We start from the raw sequence: 24,421 nt of genomic DNA on the forward strand, positions 1-24,421 counted from the left end.
CTTTGGGGGTTTTTTTTTCTGTTTCGTGGACATCTGTGAAGAGTAAGAATTTCAGGTTGTATATTGTATACATTCTCTGATATTAAATAGAACTACTGAACCATTAAAAAGGCATTTATGTTTTGTTGCTGGATACTGGAATTTAAAATCTGAGAAGAATTTCTAATCAGGCTATATCCTGCAAGGTTGTATATTGTTTCAGATTCTATACTTAAAAGTCAATGTTCAAGTTGTCAAGTCTGATGTTTGAATGTTTAATCTGGCAACTGTTATTTTAAATCTATTTTGAATATGCAGCATAGATCTATACTAATTAATATTAACAAAAATCTAACCAAGATCTAAAGTTAACTCAGATCCGTTCTAACATGTTAATAGATTATAATATTAAGTAGCTAACAGTAACTAACAGGGCAACCTTTGCAACTTGGCTGACAGCATTTCAGACTTTGGAAATGTGGAATACTGACAATTCTCGGAACCCTGCATAGCCATGGGCATGCCTGTAGTTAAAAAGGGGCAGTTTGCCAGCTCATAATCAGGAATAATTTCTGTCATCTGAATTTTTGATAATATGACAGCAGTCGAGTCTCAAGGGTGCCAGACAAAACAGTTTCAATATGTAGTAACTGATTCTCACCTAATTCTGAGCTAATACTCAGCTAATTCCTAGGATGAAAAGATTGTACTAACATGAATAACTAAGAAATTTACTGAGTAAATTTCTTCGTTGCTCATGTTGGAATCATCTTTCACTCACCATAAAATACCCAGTCTCTGACGCTTCTTGGTATTAATTAATACAACTGGTTCAGTTGAACTTTAAGTTGTTGGTGATCCTCCATGGGATGCTGATGTTGCAGCATGTGCCAACAGTAATACCAATTAATATTGAGAGAAGGTCAGTAAATTCTCTCTTATTGGTTGGCACTTTGGTGGTGTGAGCACTACTTGCCAGCTTTCAGCCTTGCTACATGATGGGATGGACTGTTTCATTTGCTGAGGAGCTGGGAATGGAACTGAACACTGTGCAGCCATCAGTGAATATCCCACTCCTGACCTGCTGTTGGAAGGAAGGTCACTGATAAACAGCTGACGATGGCTCGGACTGGGACATTGCCTTGAGGGACTCATTGGCTACCTTCATCAGCACCAGTTAATGATAATGAAGCAATACTGAAAATCTCCAGAGCAACTTTTGTATCACTGAACACATTGAGTTTATTGCTCATATCAAGCCAAAACAAAAGTTAGAACTTGACGATTGCAGATTTCTGCTGTGGTTGTACAGTCACTGGATCTCATCAGAGTTTACATCTGCTGTACCAGATCCAGACGGCAAACATTATGTTCAACATCAAGTTTCAATCAAAGTGAACACTTAGTTGAGGTCAGTGAAAATATTGCTTAAGATTAACAAATATCATGGAGTCCTACTCACACACACTCGCACAGACTCTCACACACTCGCACAGACACACACACTCGCACAGACACACACTCGCACAAACACACACTCGCACAGACACACACACACTCGCACAGACACACACACACTCGCACAGACACACACTCGCACAGACACACACTCGCACAGACACACACACACTCGCACAGACACACACACACAAACTGTGTAGACTTCCATTAGTGTAGCTCCTTGGTTTCGTGAGGAGCTATCTGTTTTCCTCTTTGTCTGAGTAAAGTGAAGGTGGTTTTAAGTCCGAATTCAGTCCATCAGATTCACTCGCTTTGTCTGTGCCTTCGGTGTCAATCGGTTGATATTTATAAAATCTTGACGTGGCAAAGAAGATGAGTGAAATCAATCCCATGAGTGCGGCAAACATGAAGAACTCCACTGCCTGTTTCCAGGAGAGAAAGGAGGAAACCTTTATTAGTGAAATCAAGAATCTGGGCCAGGCATCTTGCCCAGGATACCAACTTGTTGAGCCCCATCTGTCTACCAAGTTTCATGACTTTGTGATGTTGGTGGAAACCAGAGCTCCCAGAAGAAATCTATCAGTCATCCTGCTTTAGAGTAAGGGGGCCTAGAAATTCAGATGTGCAGCAGTTTTCTTAACTCATGACACTGAGGTGTGCAGTCTGCTTCCTGGGACATGCACTGAGACTACTGCCATCAACTCAGATGAAGAGGCCCCATAATCTGCACATCTTCTAGGGACTGGAGCTCCCCCTGACCAGACAATGAACATTCACTAATCCAAGAAGTGCTGGCAGGGTCTCTAGATGATATGTCTCAGGCAAAGGAATTAAGGTGAAAGGTTTCTACGTGGATCAGAGATCAGAGGGGCAAAAAGGCAAGTTTGTTAAAAATAAACAAAATAAGCATAAATGAGTCTTTAATCATTGGAAAACCTACTGAGTAGTGCACCACAGAGATTGGAGCTCACCTTTTTACAATTAATGTAAAAGCCAAAGAAATGGTTGCTAAATTTACTGATAACACAAAAGTAGTTCGGAAAATATATTGTAAAGATGACACCAGGTAGGTCAAGTATGTGAGACAAAAGCTGGTAATAAAGTACAGTGTGGGAAAAATGTAAAATCACCCATTCTGGCAAGAAAAGAATAATAAAGTGTGTATCAAAAGAGGCATCGAGTATCTCCAGATACGTACATCACATTTAGCAGTAAGATGAAAAGAAATTTCTTCTCCCAGAAGTGAATGAATCTGTGGAATTCTCTACTATAGAAAGCTGTGGAGGATAGAACACTGAATATACTTAAGAAGGAGAAAGGTAGACTTCTAGATACAAAAGGGTATGGGGAAAGAGAGTGGGGATATAGTATTGAGATATAGAGAGCCAGGCCTGGTCATATGGAAAGGTGGTTTGCTCGAGGGTCAAATACCTGGTCTTACTTCAATTTTATAGGTTATGTTTTGTGAATCATTTTGTATCTCGGGTGAGCCTGGAGCACATACCTGGTTCTTTATTATTGTACTCTCTGCAATTATCACAACGATGAGATTTCCCACACCTTGGATAGCAAACCAGGCTGCTGTCGTCACGGATCTCATGGAGGACGGTGCCTGCAACACAACGCAACAAGTCACCTGTAAATTATCCCATTGAATTATGCCTGTGGGAGAGGGTACCTACCAGCCTCTGGAATTGGTTCTGCCTCATAATCATGTCACAGTGATCTGCCCCCAGCACCTCTGCCTCAAATCCCTTAATACCGCCATCTGTAACCTCAGTTGTGAAATCACCTGTTGACCAACATCCCCACCAAAGGGGAAAAGATTCCTATAACACTTTATAGGAGTGTTGTTTCCTTCCGTTTAGTATAGAACCTGCTGATCATTATAAATACATGAATTGAGAAAAGCCATGATACAGGCGCTCCTTCCTTCTCACAGAATTGCATCACTCCCTGTTCTGTTGTCAGTTTTCACTTTTAAAACTTTCCCATGTGCCTTCTACTGCAGAGTCCTGCAGTGGGTAACCATTTTGCTGCAGTTTAAATCAATGCTGGTTACTTTGTGCCTCCCAACCATTGAGCACAGCCCCATGAAATGGTGTCACAGGAAAGCAGCATCCATCATCGGGAACCCCACCACCCAGCCCATGCTCTCTTCTTGCTGCTGCCATCAGGAAGGTAGTACAGGAGCCTCAGGACTCACACCACCAGGTTCAAGAACAGTTACCATCCTGCAACCATCAGCCTCTTGAACTAAGGGGATAACTGATTTCACTTGCCCATCCATTGTGATGTTCCCACAACCAATGATCTCACTTTAAGGACTCCTTATCTCATGTTCTTATCACTTATTGCTATTTATTTATATTTGCATTTTCACAGTTTGTTGTCTTCTGCACTCTGGTTGATCTTTCAATGATCCTGTTATAGTCTCTACCCTATAGATTTGCTGAGTATGCTCACAAGAAAATGAATCTCAGAGTCTATATGGTGACATATATGTACTTTGATAATAAAATTTACCTTGAACTTTGAATAACCAGAATAAATCTGAATTGGGATAAAGAAACTGAAAACAAAATTGGGCCCTGCATAAACATAAAACCTATCTGCCAATCAGAAACTGGCCATTTGATCTGCATTTCTATCACTCCCAATTTAAAACATAAACTTGCAGACTTCATTACCCTCCAGGCTTCAGTATCGGTAGCATTGGCAGCAAAGGAGCTCAGTGAGAAATTTCCCTTGTTCCTTAAACATGAACTCACTCACTCATCGCCACAGATCGGGTCTGTTGATGATTTGAGTGGAAACAAGTGTTCAGAACAGGGTCCAAGTGGCAGCTGAGCCTCTTTTCATGTTCAGCAGCAGTAGCTGAAGATGAATTCTAGCCCCATGTCTCCACTAAATGACATTGTAATAGCCCCTGCTTAGGTTGTGTATCAATGTATACAATATGGTGAAGCATTCTATCAACTGGTCTAAAGCAGCATTGATGGAGTGTCTACAATGCACTTTACAGACTTCCACATGTTCGAACTATTACTCAAAGGAGGACTGCAAGATTCCTGGATCTCACCCCTTGAACTTCTCCAAGGCACTGCAAGCATTGAAAAAAATACCGTGCTTGGATGGTTTTGATATAGCTCTGCTCCTGTGTCCTGTTTGTAACCAGAACAGCTCATAAATCAAAAATGCACCACCACCCAGCGATATACTTAAATAAAAACATTGGCTACCCAAGGGTAATATGGGTTAAACCAGACCGTTAATCGAAACCATTCAGATTCACCATGAACCAAGTTTGCACAAGGCAGAAAATTATATATTGCAGCCCCACCACATCTAACAGATCCATCCTGCCTGTCTCCCAAATGTTCATTGTACATAACCTGGAGAGGATCTGTCCAGTACTCAATCCCCACCTCCCAAAATTTAGGATAAAATAATAAAATGGATGTGTCAAAAAAAAAATCAGGAGCTTTCCTTGAGGTCAAACGTGAAATAAACAAATCTTTTTGTTTTTCTGTTTTCCCCTCAAAGAAAGAGTTCAAAAAATGAGGTGCGCCAAAACTATTTTGAGACCCTTCTTGCCTGTAGCCAGTCAATGTTATCTGTAGTCCCCAGATTTGAATGAATTGACTTTATTTCTTACATCCTTCACATACATGAGGAGTAAAAATCTGTACGTTACATCTCCATCTAAATGTGCAATGTGCAATCATAGTAATTAATAATAATTTATAATAAATAAAACAGTCAATGTAACATAGAGTACACTCAAATCAGCGTGGGTTAATCAGTCTGATGGCTTGGTGGAGGAAGCTGTCCTGGAGCCTGTTGGCCCTGGCTTTTATGCTGCGGTACCACTTCCTGGATGGCAGCAGCCGGAATAGATTGTGCTTGGGGTGACTCGGGTCCCTCATGATCCTACGGGCCCTTTTTACACACCTGTCTTTGTAAATGTCCTGAATCATGGGAAGTTCACAACTACAGATGTGCTGGGCTGTCCGCACCACCCTCTGCAGAGTCCTGTGATTGAGGGAGGTACAGTTCCCATACCAGCAGTGAAGCAGCCAGTCAGGATGCTCTCAATTGTGCCCCTGTAGAAAGTTCTTAGGATTTGGGGGCCCATATCAAATTGTGAATGAAATACAACCAGCATGACATGGGGTGTTCTGTGCTTATAATGCAGGCTAGGGTTACACAACCTGAAAGGCCGACCTCAGATTAACTGTGACTAATCAAACAAGGTTAAAAGCTGAACAATTCATCCTATGCGGATATGTAGGTGAAATTCCAAAAACTGCAACTTTTTCCAAAGAGCTTTTAACCCAGAATTAAAATACCAAGGAGATGCTCAAAGGGAGGGTACTGGCTGGACTTGGCGCCTGGTTGATGTGCCTGATAATGAAGACACCATCTGATTGATGTGAGTAACTTTAGGAGGCCCAATAACTCTGTGAGTTAAAGCTTTTTACCTGAGTATAAGCCAAGTGCAGACCAGGCACCACAAACAGTATCTCAGATATTGCGAGTACCAGGTACTGAGGAATCTGCCACATCACCGAGACCATCTTTGGCCATCTGTCAATGAGCAACTGCATGGTGACCTGACAAAAAGAAAAATCATTACTTGTAGTATTTATTTATTAAGAGATACAGCACAGTAATAGGTCCTTCTGGCCCAATGAGCCCTCACTGCCCAATTGCACCCATGTGACCAATTAACCTAATTATCCATATGTTTTTGGCCTGTGGGAGGAAACTGGAGCACCTGGAGGAAACCCATGTGGTCACGGGGAGATCATACAAACTTCTCACAGACAGTGGCGGGAATTGAACCCGGGGCCATAATAGTATTATACAGACTGCTACGCTACCATCCCCTCCCAAAGTACATAAGTATATGAAAGGAAGATGGTCAGGTGAAAGCCGTCAGCAGCCTAGAACATAGAACATAGAAGAGTACATCCTAGGACAGGCCTTTCAGCCCACAAAGTTGTCCCAAACTAATTAAACAAACGACTCCAAATTAATCTAATCCCTCTTTCCCACACATTGATCATATCCGTCCCTTCTCTGCATAATCGTGTGCCTATCAAAGTTCAAGTACATAGTTCATTTATTTTCAGAGTATGTATAATTTATACAACCTTGAGGTACATCTCCTCACAGGCGCCACAAAACAAAGAAACACAGTAGAACCCATTAAAAAAAGACAGTCAAATGCCCAATGTGCAGAAAAAAAACAAATCATGCAAACAATAAAAGTAAACAAATAGCATTCAGAACTGAAGTTCACAAAAGTATGTCCACAGACATGAAGCTAGCAGCCGATCCAGTAGCCCGTTAGTTGCAGGCCACTGCTTTAGTTCAGCGCAGAGATGAGTAAACCTCGCAGAGCAGTGAGCTGAACTGGCCTATTGCTCACCTCCGGTCTCAACACCCTGACCTTTTCAGTCTGGCCCGGCGCTTAAATCATCCATACCTCAGGTTGTTCCCTGCTCTCAGGCCTGGGTCCTGTTGCTTTGGTACGCTCTCGGGCCCAGGCCCAGGCCTGTCTACCCCATACCCAACCTTTCCAATTCAACCCAGTGCTTAAATCGATCAAAGCCCTGGTCCTTCCCTGCTCTCGGGCCCAGGCTCCACATCAACTCTGCCTCACCTCCACTTGCCTTGTCTCTAAGAGTCTTTTAAATGCCCCTTTGTTGTCTGCCTCTGCCATCACCCCAAGCAGTGTATTCCAGATCCCCACAACTCTGTGACTCATGCATCTCCTTTATACTCTCACCTTAAATACATACCCTATTGTTTGAGACTTTTCAATTGTAGCTAAAAGATATTGACTGTCTATCTACGCCTCACATAACTCGATCTGTAGCGAACAGCAACAGGGGTATAGAAACAAAGCTTCAGTACTAGACTACACATGTTCTAAACAGTAAAACAGTCCCACAAAGGCTGTGGACAATTTAATGGTCAATAGGAGGAGGGTGGTCCAAAAATATCCCCATCCCCAACAAGAGTGAACTTAGTGTGTGTGTGCTCTGGAGACAAGGTTGAAAAATTCACTATCACGTTCACTCAGGAGTGCTCACCTCAGCCTCCTCCCAAGATCCTCACCGTCAGATGTCAGTTTCCAGTCAATTTGATTCGCCCCACGGCAAGAAAGAGTTGAGAGCACTGGATACAGCAAGGGTTTTTGGCCAGACATCAACCCAGCTATTAGAATGAAGATCTGTACTCCAGAACTAGATGCACCTCTACCCAAGCTGTTCCTGTACAGTAACATCACCAGTGGATGCCCAGAAATGTGGAAAATTACCCAGGTAAGGCCACAAAATGCAGGACAAATCTAATCTAATTACTCTCCAATCTGGCTCCTCTCATTCAGCAGCAAAGTGATGGAAAGTGTCATCACTGGCTCTGTCAAATAAAGGGAAGAAACTCCAACAGCTGCCAATTGATTACCTACTTGTGCTTTGCCAACACCACACAGTCTACACATCCTCAAAGTCTCTGTACAAACATGGACCAAAGAGCTGAATTCTACAGGAAAGTTTGGAGTGACTGCATTTGTTAGAGAGTGACGTGTGGATGACCTAGTCAGACTGATGTCAATGGCCATCAAAAGGAAAGTATTCCAGAGTTTGAGGTCATACCTCGCACAAAGGAAGATGGCTGTGGCTGTTGCCATTCAACCAGCACACCCCCAGAAGAACAAGCAGAAGGTCCTTATGCAATTAGTTTCATTATCTAAATCAAGCACGTTCAGGAGTGGGAGTGTTCACAAATGATTGCACAGTGTTCAATTCTGTTCAAAGCTCCACAGGAAATGAAGCAGCCCATACCTCTGTGGAGCAAAGCCTTGATAACCTTCAGCCAAAGAGCTCATAGGTGGCAAGCAATATTCATATCTCATAAGTTCCAGGCAACAACCATCTCCAACAAAAGAAGATACAACCACCTACCATTAAAGTTCAAAGGGATTACCATCTCAGTTCACCAACGTCATTGTTATGAGTTCATCATTGACCGGAAACATAACTAGATCGGGGAAGTGGTTTACACCCTACAAGGAGCCAATCAACCTTTATGGTATCAAAAACAAGTTCTCCCAGGAGTTATCAACAATGGTCACACTTAACCAAGTTTCCCCACAATGCTTTGAAGGGAGTTTTGTGCAGGGAGTGATACCACCTGTGCTGAATGGGATTCAATTGGATTGGCTTGTTAATACCTCATGGATAGAGATACAGTTAAAAGCTTTGTCTTGCATGTCATTTGGACAGATCATGCACGATAAAATTATATCAAAAAGAAAGGCAGAGTGTAGAATATAATGCTGCAGTTACAAAGAAAGTGCAGTGCAGGTAGACAAGTAAAGGGCAAGGGCCACAACAAGGTTGATCTGGAGATGAAGAGTTCAAGGTTTCATTGAACTCTATTTGCCAGATCCTTGTTCACTCACTTAGTCTATCTATATATCTCTACAGACTCTCAGCATCCTCTGAACAATGTTGGTAAATGTGAGGTCAGCCATTTCGGAAGGAAACTAGAAAATCAGATTATTATTTAAATGGTGAAAGATTGCAGCATGCTGTTGTGCAGAGCGATTTGGGTTAGTTTGTGCATTAATCACAAGAAGTTAGTTTGCAGGTTATCAAGATGGCAAATGGAATGTTAGCCTCCATTACTGGAGGTGCTGAATTTAAGAGCAGGGAGTTAAGCTGCAACTATACAGGTGAGGTCACACCTGGAGTACTGAGTGCACTTCTGGTCTCCTTACTTGAGGAAAGATATACTGGCTTTAGAGGAACTGCAGGGGAGGTTCACCAGGTTGATTTCGGAGATGAAGGTGTCAACCTATGAGGAGAGATTCAATTCAGAAGAATGAGGGGGGATCTTATCAGAATATATAAAATTATGAAAGGGATAGAAAGATAGAGCCTGGAAAATTGTTTCCACTGGTAAGTGAGACTAGAACTAGGGAACGTAGCCTCAAAATTTGGGAGATTATATTTAGGATGGAGATGAGGAGAAACTGCTTTTCCCAGTGAGTAGTGAATCTGGAATTTTTGCTTAAGGAAGCAGTAGAAACTACCTCATTAAATATATATGAGACACGATTAGATAGATTTTTGCACAGTGGGGATTAAGGGTTAAGGGGGAAAGACAGGTAGGTGGAGTTGAGTCAGCTGAACCAGATCAACCATGATCTTATTGAATGACGGAGCAGGCTTGACGGGCCAGATGGCCGACTCCTTTCCTATTTCTTATTCCTTCTTTCATCTTTTGGCATATAAGAAGGTCGTTCAAGCATCTGATTACTAGCAATGCTACTAAAATGCTAGCAAGCATTAGTACCTTTTACCCAATAGAAGAGAAGAAAAAAGAGTTGGAACATGAACATGAAACTTGAGGCATTTAAGGAGAATTGAAGATATAGTAAATTAAAGATGACATTGTCAAATATACCATGAGGAAGCTATGCATATCATTCCCTTAACTATACTTACATTCGCTGTGTTGTTTGCTTGATGGAGAACAATTGTATAAACTCCACCTTCCCTCAGCGCCACCTCTCCCCCGACAGGCAAAAAGCTGAGCCCAGCCTCCTGTGACAGCCCTAAAGAGCACCTGAGGTAAACGAAAAGTACACAGGACATGGTTGGGGCAAAGGCTAAGATTAAAAGTGACCTAAATGATGACATTAAAACGCACACGGTCCAGAATTAGCATCATTCGATAAGGAAATAGTCTTCTATTTTTGTGAGTGATTGTGTTTTGAATGTGTAAAAGTCTCTCAGTATGAATATGTGTGGGTTTGATACTTGCTTATCTTGACACACTGAATCCATACCACTCCCAGGGAAGCAATCCCATCAGTCCCACTATCTTATCTCCCTGTAACCCTGCACTTTATACTCTCTCACATGCTCTTCAACATACTTTGGAGTCTTTTACTGCTTACCTGCACTAAGGGGCAATTTACAGTCACCAGTTAAACTGCTGTCATGACTTTGGGATCTGGGAGGAAACTGGAGGTGGTGGGGGCAGGGAGGGAGTGCCCAGAGAATTTCTGAAAGAGCCTGCAAACTCCACACAATAGCTAGGATCAGGATTACACCTGGGTGTGTGGAGCTGCAAGTCACAGTGCATTTGAGTTTCTAGACTGTCTGATCAAGGAGGTATGCAGGAAGCGGGAATGTTTAATCGTTGAGAATACTCCAATTGCTAAGAATCAAGATTTGGCAAAGTTTGAGAGTGAGGATCTTGGCACCTTTAATTCATCTCACAGAACGTAGGTGTAACTGAGAAGTCCAGGATTTCATGTCATCTATATTGTAAGTAGAGGTTATTCCACCACACTGCAATATGACTTGTCGATGGAAAGACTCAGAGTCAAGTGGTGAGTCACACACACTTCTATATGTTTTTAAGATCTAACTAGAGAAACATCAGACAGGAACAGGACATCATTCAAAGCAAGAAGGGGCAAATTAACTAAATGAACCATAACTGGGTGAGGGCATAGGAGATAAACCCGGTTCAATGCTCAAACTATATGGCAAGAAGGGAAGCAAAGATTATCCCAACATTCCCAAAAACATATGATCAAACACAATTACAAAAGGCATAGGAAAATGAACAAAGAAATCTCCAAATATAAAGAATGGAGAACTATGGGAGCATTGTAGGATATGAAAGCTGGAGCCACCAGTGGTGGGAAAAGCGCCTTCACAAGAGGACATTCTTGTGAAGCAGAAGACATTCACAGTTCAATCAGAATAGAAAATAAGAATGAAAATTCATGCCATCAATCTCACCTGCCTAGTTGCACAAATGTGTAGTTTGATACGACAGATGGCATTACAGCTAAATCTTCAACAGTATCTGGTTTGCACATCAATCTCACAGTTCTGTTGTGGCTCATTGATGCTGTTCCCAGCAGGAGCAAGATCCTATAGAAGATGGATTGTAATTACAGCAGCGCCTCATAAAATAGGTCAGTCCTGCAGATCTAACCAGTGGTTGGCTAATGAGCTGCATGGCCTAATGGGCCTAACTCCAGCAGACAACCATCTTGGATCCTTACCATACAATTCCAGTGAACAACTGGTGCCAATCAAGTCCCGAGAAATTATCTGTCTGTCAGGGTATAACAATTTTAAGCTACATCAAAGCCCAAAAGTCCCATGAATAGCAATGATGGAAGTGGGTATTTGGTGAGTAAGGACCCAGCAAATATTCTGTGGAACCAGGAGACCTCCAGGCAGTTGGGATGACTGGAATAATTGGATCAGCCACGATCGAATGGCAGAGCAGACTCGAAGGGCCGAATGGCCTACTTCTGCTTCTGTATCTTATGGTCTTATGGTCTTAAAATGTAGCTTGAGTTTAACAAATTTCGAAAGGCCTTCTAACGGGCCATGACTGGGTGTACAGCTCAAGATCCTGATATGCGAATTGAAGCTTCGCATTTTTTTCCAGGCTTCACAATTCCAAGCAGTTTTCAAAGTCAGAAATGGATACCATGTAACACACCAGTGTATGCAGGGGTCTTTTGCTATGTGACTGGCTGGATGTTAACACCTCCAGGTGCAGCAAACATACCGAACAAGTGCTAAGTTATCCAAAATCTTCATATTGTTGTCAGGAATCTGTAGGGATATAAATAATCACAAACATTTCTGCAATACTGAAGCCAAAATTCTACAATTAATCATCTACACCTGTGTAATTTTGTAACATAGAACAGTACCGCCCTTTGGCCCACAATATTATGCTAACCTTTTAACCTGCACTAAGATCAATCTAATACCCCCCCTCCATTGCCCTCCATTTTTTCTATCATCTATATGCCCATCTAAGAGTTTCTTAAATGCCCCTAATGTATCTTCCTTTACCACCACTTCTGGCAGGGCATTCCATGCAATCACTACTCTCTCTGTAAAAAAATTTATCTTTGGCACATCCCTATACTTTCCTCCAGACATCTTAAAATTACCATGTCCCCTCATATTAGCCATTTCCACCCTGGGAATAAGTCTCTGGCTATCCACTCGAACTATTCCCCTTATCACCTCCCATCCATCTTCACTCCAGAGAGAAAAGCCCTAGCTTATTCAACTTATCCTCATGAAATATGCTCTCTAATCCAGACAGCATCCTGGTACATCTTTGCCCATTATACTCAAAGATTGTTAGTAATGGAAATGGGATACTGTCCAGTTCAATTACAGAGGCACCTTTAAATATCTCACAATTGGGTGCAACATAATTTAGATGCAAAAAGAATCTCTGTTGACACTGGACCATGATACACTCCCAAAGGAGGAGCTGAGCTATGGTCAGATACTGAGTAACAGTCAGTCAACATAGTCCCATCAAATATACCTTAATAGGGTCTTGCATAGGATGAAATACATTTTAAAGCTCCCTCTACATCATGTCTCCCAAGTCTGTGCCAGTATCTTTTTTGGATAAAACAAGTTGCCAGTCAGAGGTACAAGTAATGCCCATGTGTGGTTGAATTGAATGGCCTGTCCTCAAAGCCTCACCAGTCCCACAAGTCCATATGACATAGAAGCAGAATTAAACCAATTCTTAATTCAGACCATCAAGTCTGCTCTGTCATTCCATCATGGCCGATTTATTATCCCTCTCAACCCCATTCTCCGGCCTTCTTGCCGTAACCTCTGATGCCCTGACCAATCAAGAACCACTGCTTTAAATATACTCAATGACTTGGCCTGCACAGCCATTCATGGCAATGAATTGCACTGATTCACTCCCATCTGGCTAAAGAAATTCCTCCTCATGTCCATTCCAATTGAATGTCCCTCTATTCTGAGGCTGTTCCTTCTGGCCCTTGACTCCTCCCACTGTAGGAAACATCCTCTCCACATCCACTCTATCTAGGTCTTTCATATTCAATAGGTTTCACACACAAGATCACACAAGACAAAGGAGCAGAAGTAGGCCATTCAGCCCATCAAGTCTGCTCCGCCACTCCACCATGAGCTAAACTATTCTCCCATCTAGTTCCAATTTCCAGCTTTTTCCCCATATCCCTTGATACCCTGACTAATTAGATACCTATCAATCTTCTCCTTAAACACCCTCAATGATCGGGCCTCCATAGCTGTATGTGGCAACGAATTCCATAAATCCACAACCCTCTGGCTAAAAAAATTTCTCCTCATCTCTATTTTAAATGGGTACCCTCTAATTCTAAGACTGTGGCCTCTTTTTGAGGTTTGAAAGAGATCGCACCCCCCCCCACCATTCTTCTGAACTCCAGCAAGTACAGGGCCAGAGCAATCAATTTATACTTTAACCCTTTCATTCCCAGAATGATTTTCATGAACCTCCTCTGGACCCTCTCCTATGCCAGTACATCTTTTCTTAGACAAGGGGCTCAATTCTGCTCACAATACTCCAAGTGTGGTCTGATCAATGCCTTATAAAGCCTCAGCCCACATTTATACCACTGGAGCCTTGCATAATAAGAAAACTGAGTTCCCTTTTGGGATTAGTCTTTAAGCTTATGCAGTGTATAGAATGACCAAGCTAGAAACCAATACCTAATCTATCATTTGTACAAATCCTTTTTTTCTGTCATTCTATCTTTGCCCATTCATCCTGCTCACCTGTTCAACAGTTAATTCCCTAGTTTTGAGATCTTGCATGATGAAGAGGGTACTTCTGGCCCCTAGGCCCATTGTGAAGTTGATGCTTTCTGACAACGGAGGCACTAAGCAGTGCATAGGAGCGATGTGCAGTGGGTAAGGATCGATGGGCACAGGATAGTGGGCAGATAGCTGGAACAAACAATTATTTAAATCAGTTATTTGCAGTTTGCTTTTTGTGTTTATCGTAGCCTGGCCCATACAGTGTTGGTACATATTAAGGTGAAGGACCACAGAAAATGTGGCAGAACTTTACAGAGAAGAACGCTGAGTGTTCTCCTCACAATGAGGGTTATTCTGAGGTGGTCATACTTCTCTGTCTCTGAATGTCTTGAGAATAGGACACCTGAGGACATTTCAGAGACAAGCAGAGTTGCCTAGGAATTCCACAACACTCTGAGGAACGTACTGCTCAGCCCTCAGACGCATATCCAAGGGTGAAGTTGATATATCTCTGCTCTTCTCAAAGTCCATGATCAGCACACCCTTGTGTTGAGGAAGCATCAGAGATCAGAATATTGGAAGTACATGTGATTCTCTCCAGAAGTTGTCCAGGTGGGGCAGGTTATCCACCCTGATGGAAATCGGATAAGCATCTGGCTCTTGAACCAGAGAGGATAACCTCACTTGCCCCATCACTGAACTGTTCCCACAACCTATGGACTCACGTTCAAGGACTCTTCATCTCATGTTCTCGATATTGATTGCTTATTTGTTTATTTATTTATTTATTTTGTATTTGCACAGTTTGTTGCCTTTTGCACAGATTGTCCACCCTGTTGGTGAGGTCTTCCACTGATTCTATTATGGCAATTGGATTTATTGAGTATGCCCACAAAAGATGAATCTCACAGTTGTATATGGTGATATATACGCATGTTGATAATAAATTTACTTTGAACTTTACTAAACATGCCATCAGGAAAGAGTTATTGCATCTCAGTGAGGCAGCTAAGCTCAACTCTCCAGAGGAACATCAACCTTCTATTCTGCCTCAATGACTACCCAGGGACGCCTATTGGAAATCCAGGTGTTGAGACCGGTGGCTTTCCAAAGGGCTTTGCTTTGACGGTGACTGTTTCCACACGCCCCCCCCCCCCACCCCGACACTCACTCTGCAGATCAACATTGTAGAACAGCCACTGGAGACACATCTGTATGGATTATGAAACAAAGATGACAGGAAGCTCAAAACAATGGATCAGAGTTCAACATAGAGCCCAACTCTTCATGGCTTTGGATCCAGCTGCCAAAACATTCCAAAATCCAGCTAAATACTAACTTCATACAATAAATTAGTTTTTCTAACCCATATCCAAGAGCTGACCTTCAGCAGATCAGTGTTGGGGCCAAAGAAAGGAACTTCAGTCCCCCAACACACACCCCCTCACCATCCCCAACCCACTCCATGTCATTCTGAGCCTGATCCAGGGAATGTAACCATAATTTTGAGTAAATACAATGCGTGTAGAAAATTGTCCTCTGCACTCTGTCCCAAATGCACAATGTAGTTCTCTATGAGCTCTTCAGAAATTAAGTTCAATGGAAATTAATTTCAGAGACAAATTCAACGTGCATGTTTGCACATTGTGCACACAACAAAAAATGGATTTCTATTTCTGTGTGTTTTCAAATCTGCCCAAAACCACAGTGCGTTCCTCCTTTACATTTCATCTGCATCATTTCTTGTCTACAATGATTCATGCAATCACTTTCAGACTGAGCAAGGTGAGTCATTTTATAAAGAGATTATGGGGTGATTGAATAGCAATTCTTAAAACTGTGAGAAGTTTTGATATAGGAACATCCAAAAATCAGCGGTATAAACATAAAATAGCTACCAACAATTTTACTTGGAGAAACTTGTCTCACACAGAGTGATACATTTGCCAATAGATGAGATGATCAGTGGAGATGGATTTTAGAGAAGCTGCACAAAGACAAGGTGAGGAAGGAGTGGAATATGATGGTTGGGTGAGAGGAATTAGGTTGTATAGAGCATAGCATGATTCCCATCAACTCCATTCCCAACATCCTATCAGGCCGTCCTTTCCAAATCACAGTCAGTACATATGGTTCCTTGTAAATTATCTCAAGTGATTGTACAGGAAGCTACAATGTAAATCATTCTTACCATGTGTTGATCCATCACAAAATGATTTTCCAAAAAATCAATGTTAAGTTTACAAAACGCTCCATTATAAATTTTCAGATTTGTCACACCGTCTGGCTGAGGTAGAACCTGCCACTTCTGTGAAAGAAATCCAAAGATCAGAATTTCTCAAAAAGGTTAAAGTCTCTCCTCTCTGCTGAGAGATGCCTCTGCAGCTCACCGCCGTCCTTCCCAACCCCATCCCCATCTTTCCCATCCCCATCCCCATCTTTCCCATCCAAACCAAAAAATTCAGAAGTGAAAGTTAGAAGCTGAGCAGTAGCTTCCTGCTTCCTTGCCTCACCTGAATTTGCAACTGGACAATCCCAGCGATCAAGAATGCAACAACAGCTCCAAACAGACCAATGGACATCCTTGCAACTGGGCTGTAAAATGACAGCAAACCAGAGAGGGTTAAAAACCAGAAGCAGAGCGGGGTAAACAGGATAAACAAAGGAAACAGAGTGAATGAGAGAGAAGGAGAAAGAGAGAGACAGAGAAAAGAGAAAGGGAAAGACAGAGAGAGAGAGAGAAAGAGAGAGAGAGAGAGAGAGGGAGAGAACTGGGCAGCAGAAATAAAGAGGTGATTATTAGTCCCAGTGAGAAAGAGAGAGACATAGCTGAACAGCGAAATAGAGAGAGAAAGAGAAATAAATGATGGAACTTCAGAGAAAGAAAGCAAAAGACTGAAATACTAGAAGCAAGAGAAATAGGGAATTTTTAGAAGAGTGGAAGAAAGAAGCAAAAAATCGGAGAGAGGAGTGAAGGAGAAAAATAAGTATCAGAACCAGAGGGAACGAAGGGGGGGGGGGGGGGAGAGAGAGAGAGAGAGAGAGAGAGAGAGAGAGAGAGAGAGAGAAGTAAATATCTGAATCAAAGAAAGAAAGACAGGAAGAGAGAAAATAAGTATTAGAACCAGGTAGAAAAGAAAAGTGAGAGAAAGAGGGAGAGAGAGAAAGTTCAGAAGTAGAGTAAGAGATAGTGGGAAGATAGAACATCAAGGTCTTAGGAAGGGTAGAGAGAATGTTTCAGCAGGACTGTTAACTTAGTGAATGGTGGGAGTGGTTTTTGCACATCCCATATCTTATACATTCAAATATTAATGTCAATTTCAAATAGATTCAATGTGCCTTCCCCCATGATGGCCACACCATAGAATTTTCTGTATATTGTTGAAATCCCATCCTAGCCAAAGGACATGAAAATGAGGAAGGAATTCATAGCTATTAGCCTTTCATCAACATGAGGGATAGTCTAGATGTGATGAGTCATAAGTAGACTATGGGAGGTGGGTGGAGGGAGGGGGAGTGGAGAGGTGGAGAAAGGATGCAGTGTGACCAGTTCTCCAGAGGGGAAGGACCAACACCCTGTTAGATTCACAAATTCATAGAATTATACAACACAGAAACAAGCCGTTTGACCCAATCTAGCCATGCTGACCAAGGTGCCTATCATCCTATCAAAGATGTGTTTGATCCATATCCCTCTAAGCCTTTCCTATTCATGAACCTGTCCAAATATCTTTCAAATATTATTATCGTACCTGCCTTAATCATTTCCCCTGACAGCTTGTTCCATGTACCCACCATCTTCTATGTGGAGAAACTTGCTCCTCAGACACCTTTTAAACCTTTCCCCTCTCGCCTTAAATCTGATCCCTCTAATTTTAGACTTCCTTACCGTGGGACAAAGATTGTGACCATTCACCTTATCCACGCCCTTCATAATTTTTTTAACCTCTATCAGTTCACCCCTCAGACTCCTTTGCTCGAGAGAAAACAGTCCCCAACCTGTCCAATCTCTCCTTATGACTCAAAGGCTCCAGTCCTGGCAACATCCATGCAAACCTTTCCTGTACCCTCTCTAGTTTAATCACATCTTTCTTGTGGTCATGCAGTCAGAATTGAATGCAATACTCCAAGTGAGATCTAACAGCTTTAACATGATGCTGCTAATCAATGAAGGCAAGCTTGTCACCACCCTGTCTACCTGTGTTGCTACTTTCAAGGGAGTATGTGCTTGTACCCCCAAGATTCTCCGATCAGCAACACTCCTCGGGGCCCGAGCACTCACTGTATCTTGCCCTGCTTCAACTTCCCAAAATCTAATACTTCACACTTGTCTGGCTTAGATTCCATAATCTGTTTCTTGGCCCACTTTTCCAGTTGATCCTGATTCTGTTGTAACCATAGGAAACATCTTTCACTTTCCATTACACCACCAATTTTGGTGTCATCTGAGAACTTAGTGATCATACCTCGAACATTCTCATCCAAACAACAGGAAACCCAGTAGGCACGGCACCAGTTCCATTCTTGAATACCCAGATGGGCCAGATATTTGTACCAGACAATGCAAGTCAGGTACAAAGAAGGCCCTGGTTTCTGCCATCATACTCCAGATCACTGCCATCATTGTCCAGGACTCCAGTACTGGAAAGAGCTGAGTACCACACACCCTTCCAAGCTGATGAACATGCACGTCAAGATCAGAAAGCCTGAACGTGGTGTCTACCGGCATAAGAAAGCCAAGTTCCAAATGTCATGCATTTGCGCAGAATCAGAAGCTCCCATTTTCCAAGGTGGAGATGGTAGTCAGTCAGTCTCCACATTCATGGACCCAACCATCATTTAGCTCAACTGGCTGGAAGTTCATGACAATGCAAGTGAGGTACAAAGAAGGCCCTGGTTTCTGCCATCATACTCCAGATCACTGCCATCATTGTCCAGGACTCCAGTTCTGGAAGGAGCTGAGCACCACGCACCCTTCCAAGTTGCTCTGTGGAAGATTGCTAGGTCACTTTATGCCTCCCCTTGGAGCAGCAGCAAGGCACCATAGAGAAGGATGAATCTCCTGCCCTCCCTGCATTGGCAGTCAATGATACCCTTACAGCCGTCAGTCTGTTAACCAACTTCTCTCACTCGCAGCAAGATAATGCCATCTAAAGCCAATTATATTGCCCAGAATATCTAGGGGTGATCCTTCATATTACAACACCACAGTTGCTGGGGAACATGGTGCTGAAGGAAAACAGCCAAAGGCACTAATGTTTTACAACATAGAACAATAAACCACAGTACAGGCCCTTCAGCCCACAAGATTGTAACAACCCTTTTAACGTACTCCAATATAATACTAACCCTTCCCTCCCACATAGCCCTCCATTTTCTTTCATCTATGTGCCTATTAAGAGTCTCTTAAATGTTTCTAATGTATTTGCCTTCACCACCTCTAACAACATGTTCAAATACTCACATCTCTGTGTAAAAAATGTATCCCTGATATCCCACCTATATTTTCCTCCAATCACCTTAAAATTATTCCCTCTCATATTAGGCATTTTCACTCAGGGAAAAAAAAAGTGCTGGCTCTCCACTTGATCTATGCCTCTGTCTTATATACCTCTATCAAGTTACCTCACACCACCCTTTGCTCCAAAGAGGAAATCCCTAGCTTGCTCAATCAATCCTCATAAGACACGCTCTCTAATCCAGACAGCATCCTGGTGAATCTCCTCTGCACCCTCTCTAAAGCTTCCACATCCTTCCTTCAATGAGACACTGGTGAGGCCTAATTTAGAGTATTGTCTGCAGTTCTGGTCACCTACCTACAGGAAAAATGTAAATAATGTTTAAGAGTATAGAGAAAATTTACAAGGACGTTGCTGGGTCTAGAGGACTTAAGTTACCAGGAAAGATTGAATAGGTTAGGACTGTATTCCTTGGAACACAGAAGACTGAGAGGATAATTGATAGAGGTATACAAAATTATGAGGGATATAGATGGGTAAATACAAGCAGGCTTTTTCCACTGAGGTTGGGTGGGACTACAACCAGAGGTCATGGGTTAAGGGTGAAAGGGGAACATGAGGGGAAACTTCTTCACTCAGAGGGTCATGAGAGCGTGGGACAAGCTGCCAGTGTAAGTGGTGCATGTGAGCTCCATTTCAACATTTAAGTAAAGTTGGGATGGGTACATGGATGGTAGGGGTATGAAGGGCTATGGACCCAGTGCTGTTTGATGGGAGTAGGTAGTTTAACTAGTTTGGCATGGACTAGATGGGCCAAGGGCCTGTTTCTGTGCTGCATTTTCCTATGACTCTATGACTAGCCAGAACTGAACACAAGACTCCAAGTGTGGTCTAACCAGGGTTTTATAGGGCTGCAACATTACCCTGCAGTTCTTGAACTCTATCCCCTGACTAATGAAGAACAACACACCAAAAGTGCGACAAGTTTGAGGGATCTATGGGTGTGATCCCATAACCCCTCAGTTCCTCCACACGGCTAAGAATCCTGCCGGTAATCCTGCATTCTGCTTTCACATTCGGCCTTCCAAAGTGAATCACTCCACACTTTTCCAGGTTGTACTCCGCTTCTCAGCTCAGCTCATCACTGACAGTCAGTGATGTCTCCAGCATTGTTTGGATGGTTTATACCCATTTTCAGCAATCTGAGCATTTATTGTCAATTCCTAATTGTCCCTCAGAAGGTGAAAAGTGTTCATTCATCTGAAATTGTTCGGAGGACAAAGTGGCGAGAGGAGGTGGTCCTAACATTCACAGGTTGAGAGGAACATGGTGTTGGAGAATCAGCTGCCCATTCAGAGCTGGGCATCGGATTCGTGATAGTGGCTGAAAAAGAATGGCCTATCACCTGGGGGTAGGGGTCTGGTAACTCAGGAGGAATAATCCATGGATTGAGGCATGGGAGAAAGTGGGGAGAGAGTGGCGGGGTGAGATGGCTGGAGAGGGTGGAACCAGTAATCCACATTCTATTGTTCTAGGAAACTGTTTTGAACGCAATTCATTAACATTGTCACCAGTTAGAATGAGTTGCTCCCTCAATATCTCATTTACAGACAAAACCTTACAAACAAAACCCCAATGATGGAGAGATTCATCCTTAGAACACATTATAGGAACCGTGAAACCAGTGAAGAGGGATTACAGGAAGAGTGTGTGCCTCATCTAACTGAGTTTCCAAAAGGAGCCTAAGAATCAGGAGAGACGGAAGCTACACATTCAGAAGGGATGGTCATTCCTTGAGAGAGTCCCTTCGGCTGTGAGAACAGTACTGCATCAGATCAATTGCGAGAATGTGACGAGTGCGCATGCGGCCGATTGATTGATCGCACGGTGAATTGAATGGGTCTCCTACATGTCAGATGGTGATCTATTTTGGGCGCAAGCTTTCAAGTGCGCATGCATTTCATCTTGGCGGACTTGGTTCAGCATTCCCACACTGTAAGTTGCCCAGTGTGTACTGTTACTAACAGTAAAAACATTTAATTATACAACTCCATTGTTATTCTTGCGACGTACAGACATAACATTGGGCAAGGAGGATCAAAACAAGACTGGACCCTCTACTTCAAACGCCCAATCCATTTTGGGCTGCACCCCTGGAACCTGACTGCAATGGAAGATGACCTTCCTGGACTACTTTGAGCTCCAACCATTTTTTAACACCAGCAGCAAAGCTGGAGGAGACAATGAAACTCAAGCTGCACTGCATGCACTTGGGAGAACTCGGGCAGAAATATTTTAATGCTCTCCACCTACAGAATGAATCTGAACTGACAGATGCATTTGAGGCCTTGGGCAACGTCTGGGGATGCAGGACAATATTTTTACAGCATGCTTCAGGTTGTCACAGCTGCGACAGACCCCTGATAAGAACGTAGATAATTTCATCACAAGACTGGCCCTAGTGGCGCAGGAATGCAAGTACAAAGATATCCACTGAGTATATTCAAAGATGTGATGCTTATCCAAGCGCTAATAGTTGGAGTCCATGATGCGAGGACACAGTAGAGCTTCCTGTCTGAAAATCATGATTTGTCCTGCGACAAGGCGTGCTCCACAGCCTGCCACTGGGAGGCAGTCAAGAGAGGTCTTACACAGATTCAGCGCCCTTCCGAAAGCATCAGTGCTTGTCAGCGGATACCGACCCGCAGCCTACAGTCTGCACAGAGGTCATGCAAGTCTCCACAGAGATGCCATCACTGTGGAGAAAGTCATGCCCAATGGTCTGATTGCAAACATCAAAAGACAGTCTGCAAGTTCAGTCAGGTCAGGCACCTCGAGAAGGCGTCCTTCACTGAGCAATGCACCATGAGAAACCGGCAGAATTCAATCAACTCTGAACAAGGGGGTGGCCAGAGTGAAGAGTTTCCAAACCCATGACATGGCCCACCAAAACCAGTCTCTTACTTGGTTACACTCACAGTGGACCACCAGCCCATGAAATCTGAGCTTGACATGGGGATCAACCGCATCTTGCTAAGCGAATTATCCTTACACCAGATTCCAAAATTATGATGGCCAAACTCTGTGTTCTGTAGCTACACTGGAGAAAGTGTGGATGTGCATGGTGTCTTTATGCCAGAAGTGGTTCACCAAGGGAACTTGTTTCACTTATCCTTGAATGTGATCAGGGGAGGTAAAGAGCCAAATTTAAGACTACAAGTCGTAGGAGCAAAATTAAGCCATTTGGTTCCTCCAGATACTCCTCTATTTCATCATGGCTGATCCATTTCCCTCTCAACCATTCTCCTCCCTGCTCCACATAACCTTTCATGCCTTGACTAATCAAGAGCCTATCAACCTCCGCCTTAAATACATCCAATGACCTGGACTCCACAGCCGCCTGTGCATCAAATTCCACAGATTCACCCCCTCTGGTTAAAGAAATTTCTCCTCATCTGTGTTCTGAGTGGACGTCCCTTTATTTTGAGGCTGTGCCCTCTGGTCCTAGATTCACCACCAAAGGAAACATCTTCTTCACATCCACTCTATCTGGGCTTTTCAACATTCCATAGATTTCAATGAGATCCCTCCCCCCATTCTTCTAAATTCCAGTGAGTACAGGCCCAGAGTCTTCAATTGCTGCTCATATGATAAGCATTTGAATCCCAGAATCATTCTTGTGAACCTCCTCTCAAACCTCTCCAATGTCAGCACATCCTTTCTTTAATAAGGAGCCCAAAACCGCTTACAATACTCCAAGTAAGGCCTCGCCAGCGCTTTATAAAATCTCAACATTACATCCTTGCTTTTATATTCTAGTCCTCTCGAAATGAACACTAACATTGCATTTGCCTTCCTCACCACAGACTCAATCTGTAAATTAACCTTTAGGGAATCCTGCACAAGGACTCCTAAGTCCCTTTGCACCTCAGACTTTGGAATTTTCTCCCTGTTTAGAAACTAGTCTATGCTTTTTTTCCTTCTACCAAAGTGCATGATCATACACTTCCTGACACTGTATTCCATCTGCCACTTCTTTACCCGTTCTCTGAATTTGTTCAAGTCCTTCTGCAGCCTCTCTGCTTCCTGAACATTACCTGTCCCTCCACCTACCTTCATATCGCTGCAAACTTGGCCACAAAGCCATCAATTCCATTATCTAAGTCACTGACATAGAACATAAAAAGAAGCAGTCCCAACACAGGCCCCTGTGGAACACCACTAGTCACCGGCAGGCAACACAAGAAGTTCCCTTTAATTCCACCTTTGCCTCCACCCAATCAGCCAGTACCCTATCCATGCCAGTAGCTTTCCTGTAGTACCCTGGGTTCTTCTCTTGTTTCGCAGCCTCATGTGTGGCACCTTGTCAGAGGCCTTCTGAAAATCCAAGTACACAACATCCATTAATTCTCCTTTGTCTATCCTGCTTATTACTTCCTCAAGGAATTCTAACAGATTCGTCAGGCAAGATTTTCACTTAGAAAATGATGCTGACTTTGGTCTATTTTTTCATGTGCCTCCAAGTACCCTGAAACCTCATCCTTAATAAAGGATTCCAACACTTTCCCAACCACTGAAGTCAGGCCAACTGGCCTATAATTACTTTTTTTCTGTTTTCCTCCCTTCTTGAAGAGTGGAGTGACAGTTGCCATTTCCCAGTCCTCCAGAACAATGCCAGAATCTGTTGGTTCTTGAAAGATCATTACTAATGCCTCCACAATCTCTTCAGTTACCTCTTTCCAAACTCTGGGATGTAGTCTATCAGGTCCAGGTGGCTTATCTACCTTTAGACCTTTCAATTTCCCAAGCACCTTCTCCTTAGTAAGTGCAATGACACTCATTTCTGTCCCTTGACACTCTCAAACTTCCGGCATACTA

At 42.9% G+C, this 24,421-nt stretch overlaps 1 protein-coding gene across 3 annotated transcripts in view; it reads right to left on the reverse strand.

Moving 5' to 3' along the window:
• Positions 1 to 1,210: 1,210 nt before the first annotated feature.
• The window catches only part of LOC134340609 (solute carrier family 15 member 1-like), a 168,597-nt gene continuing 145,386 nt past the window's right edge, over positions 1,211 to 24,421 (reverse strand). For all 3 annotated transcript variants that reach the window (XM_063038048.1, XM_063038049.1, XM_063038050.1), the window contains 9 exons: positions 16,598 to 16,679; positions 16,276 to 16,392; positions 14,103 to 14,273; positions 12,064 to 12,110; positions 11,277 to 11,411; positions 9,966 to 10,086; positions 5,925 to 6,056; positions 2,945 to 3,052; positions 1,211 to 1,862 (listed from right to left, as the gene is read on the reverse strand). In XM_063038048.1, coding sequence (XP_062894118.1) covers positions 1,677 to 1,862; positions 2,945 to 3,052; positions 5,925 to 6,056; positions 9,966 to 10,086; positions 11,277 to 11,411; positions 12,064 to 12,110; positions 14,103 to 14,273; positions 16,276 to 16,392; positions 16,598 to 16,679 — 1,099 coding nt within the window. In that variant the 3' untranslated portion in view covers positions 1,211 to 1,676. The remainder of the gene's footprint in view (positions 1,863 to 2,944; positions 3,053 to 5,924; positions 6,057 to 9,965; positions 10,087 to 11,276; positions 11,412 to 12,063; positions 12,111 to 14,102; positions 14,274 to 16,275; positions 16,393 to 16,597; positions 16,680 to 24,421) is intronic.

The sequence above is a fragment of the Mobula hypostoma genome, chromosome X1 (genome assembly GCF_963921235.1).
Source record: "Mobula hypostoma chromosome X1, sMobHyp1.1, whole genome shotgun sequence".
In the NCBI taxonomy this organism is placed as follows: Eukaryota; Metazoa; Chordata; class Chondrichthyes; order Myliobatiformes; family Myliobatidae; genus Mobula; species Mobula hypostoma.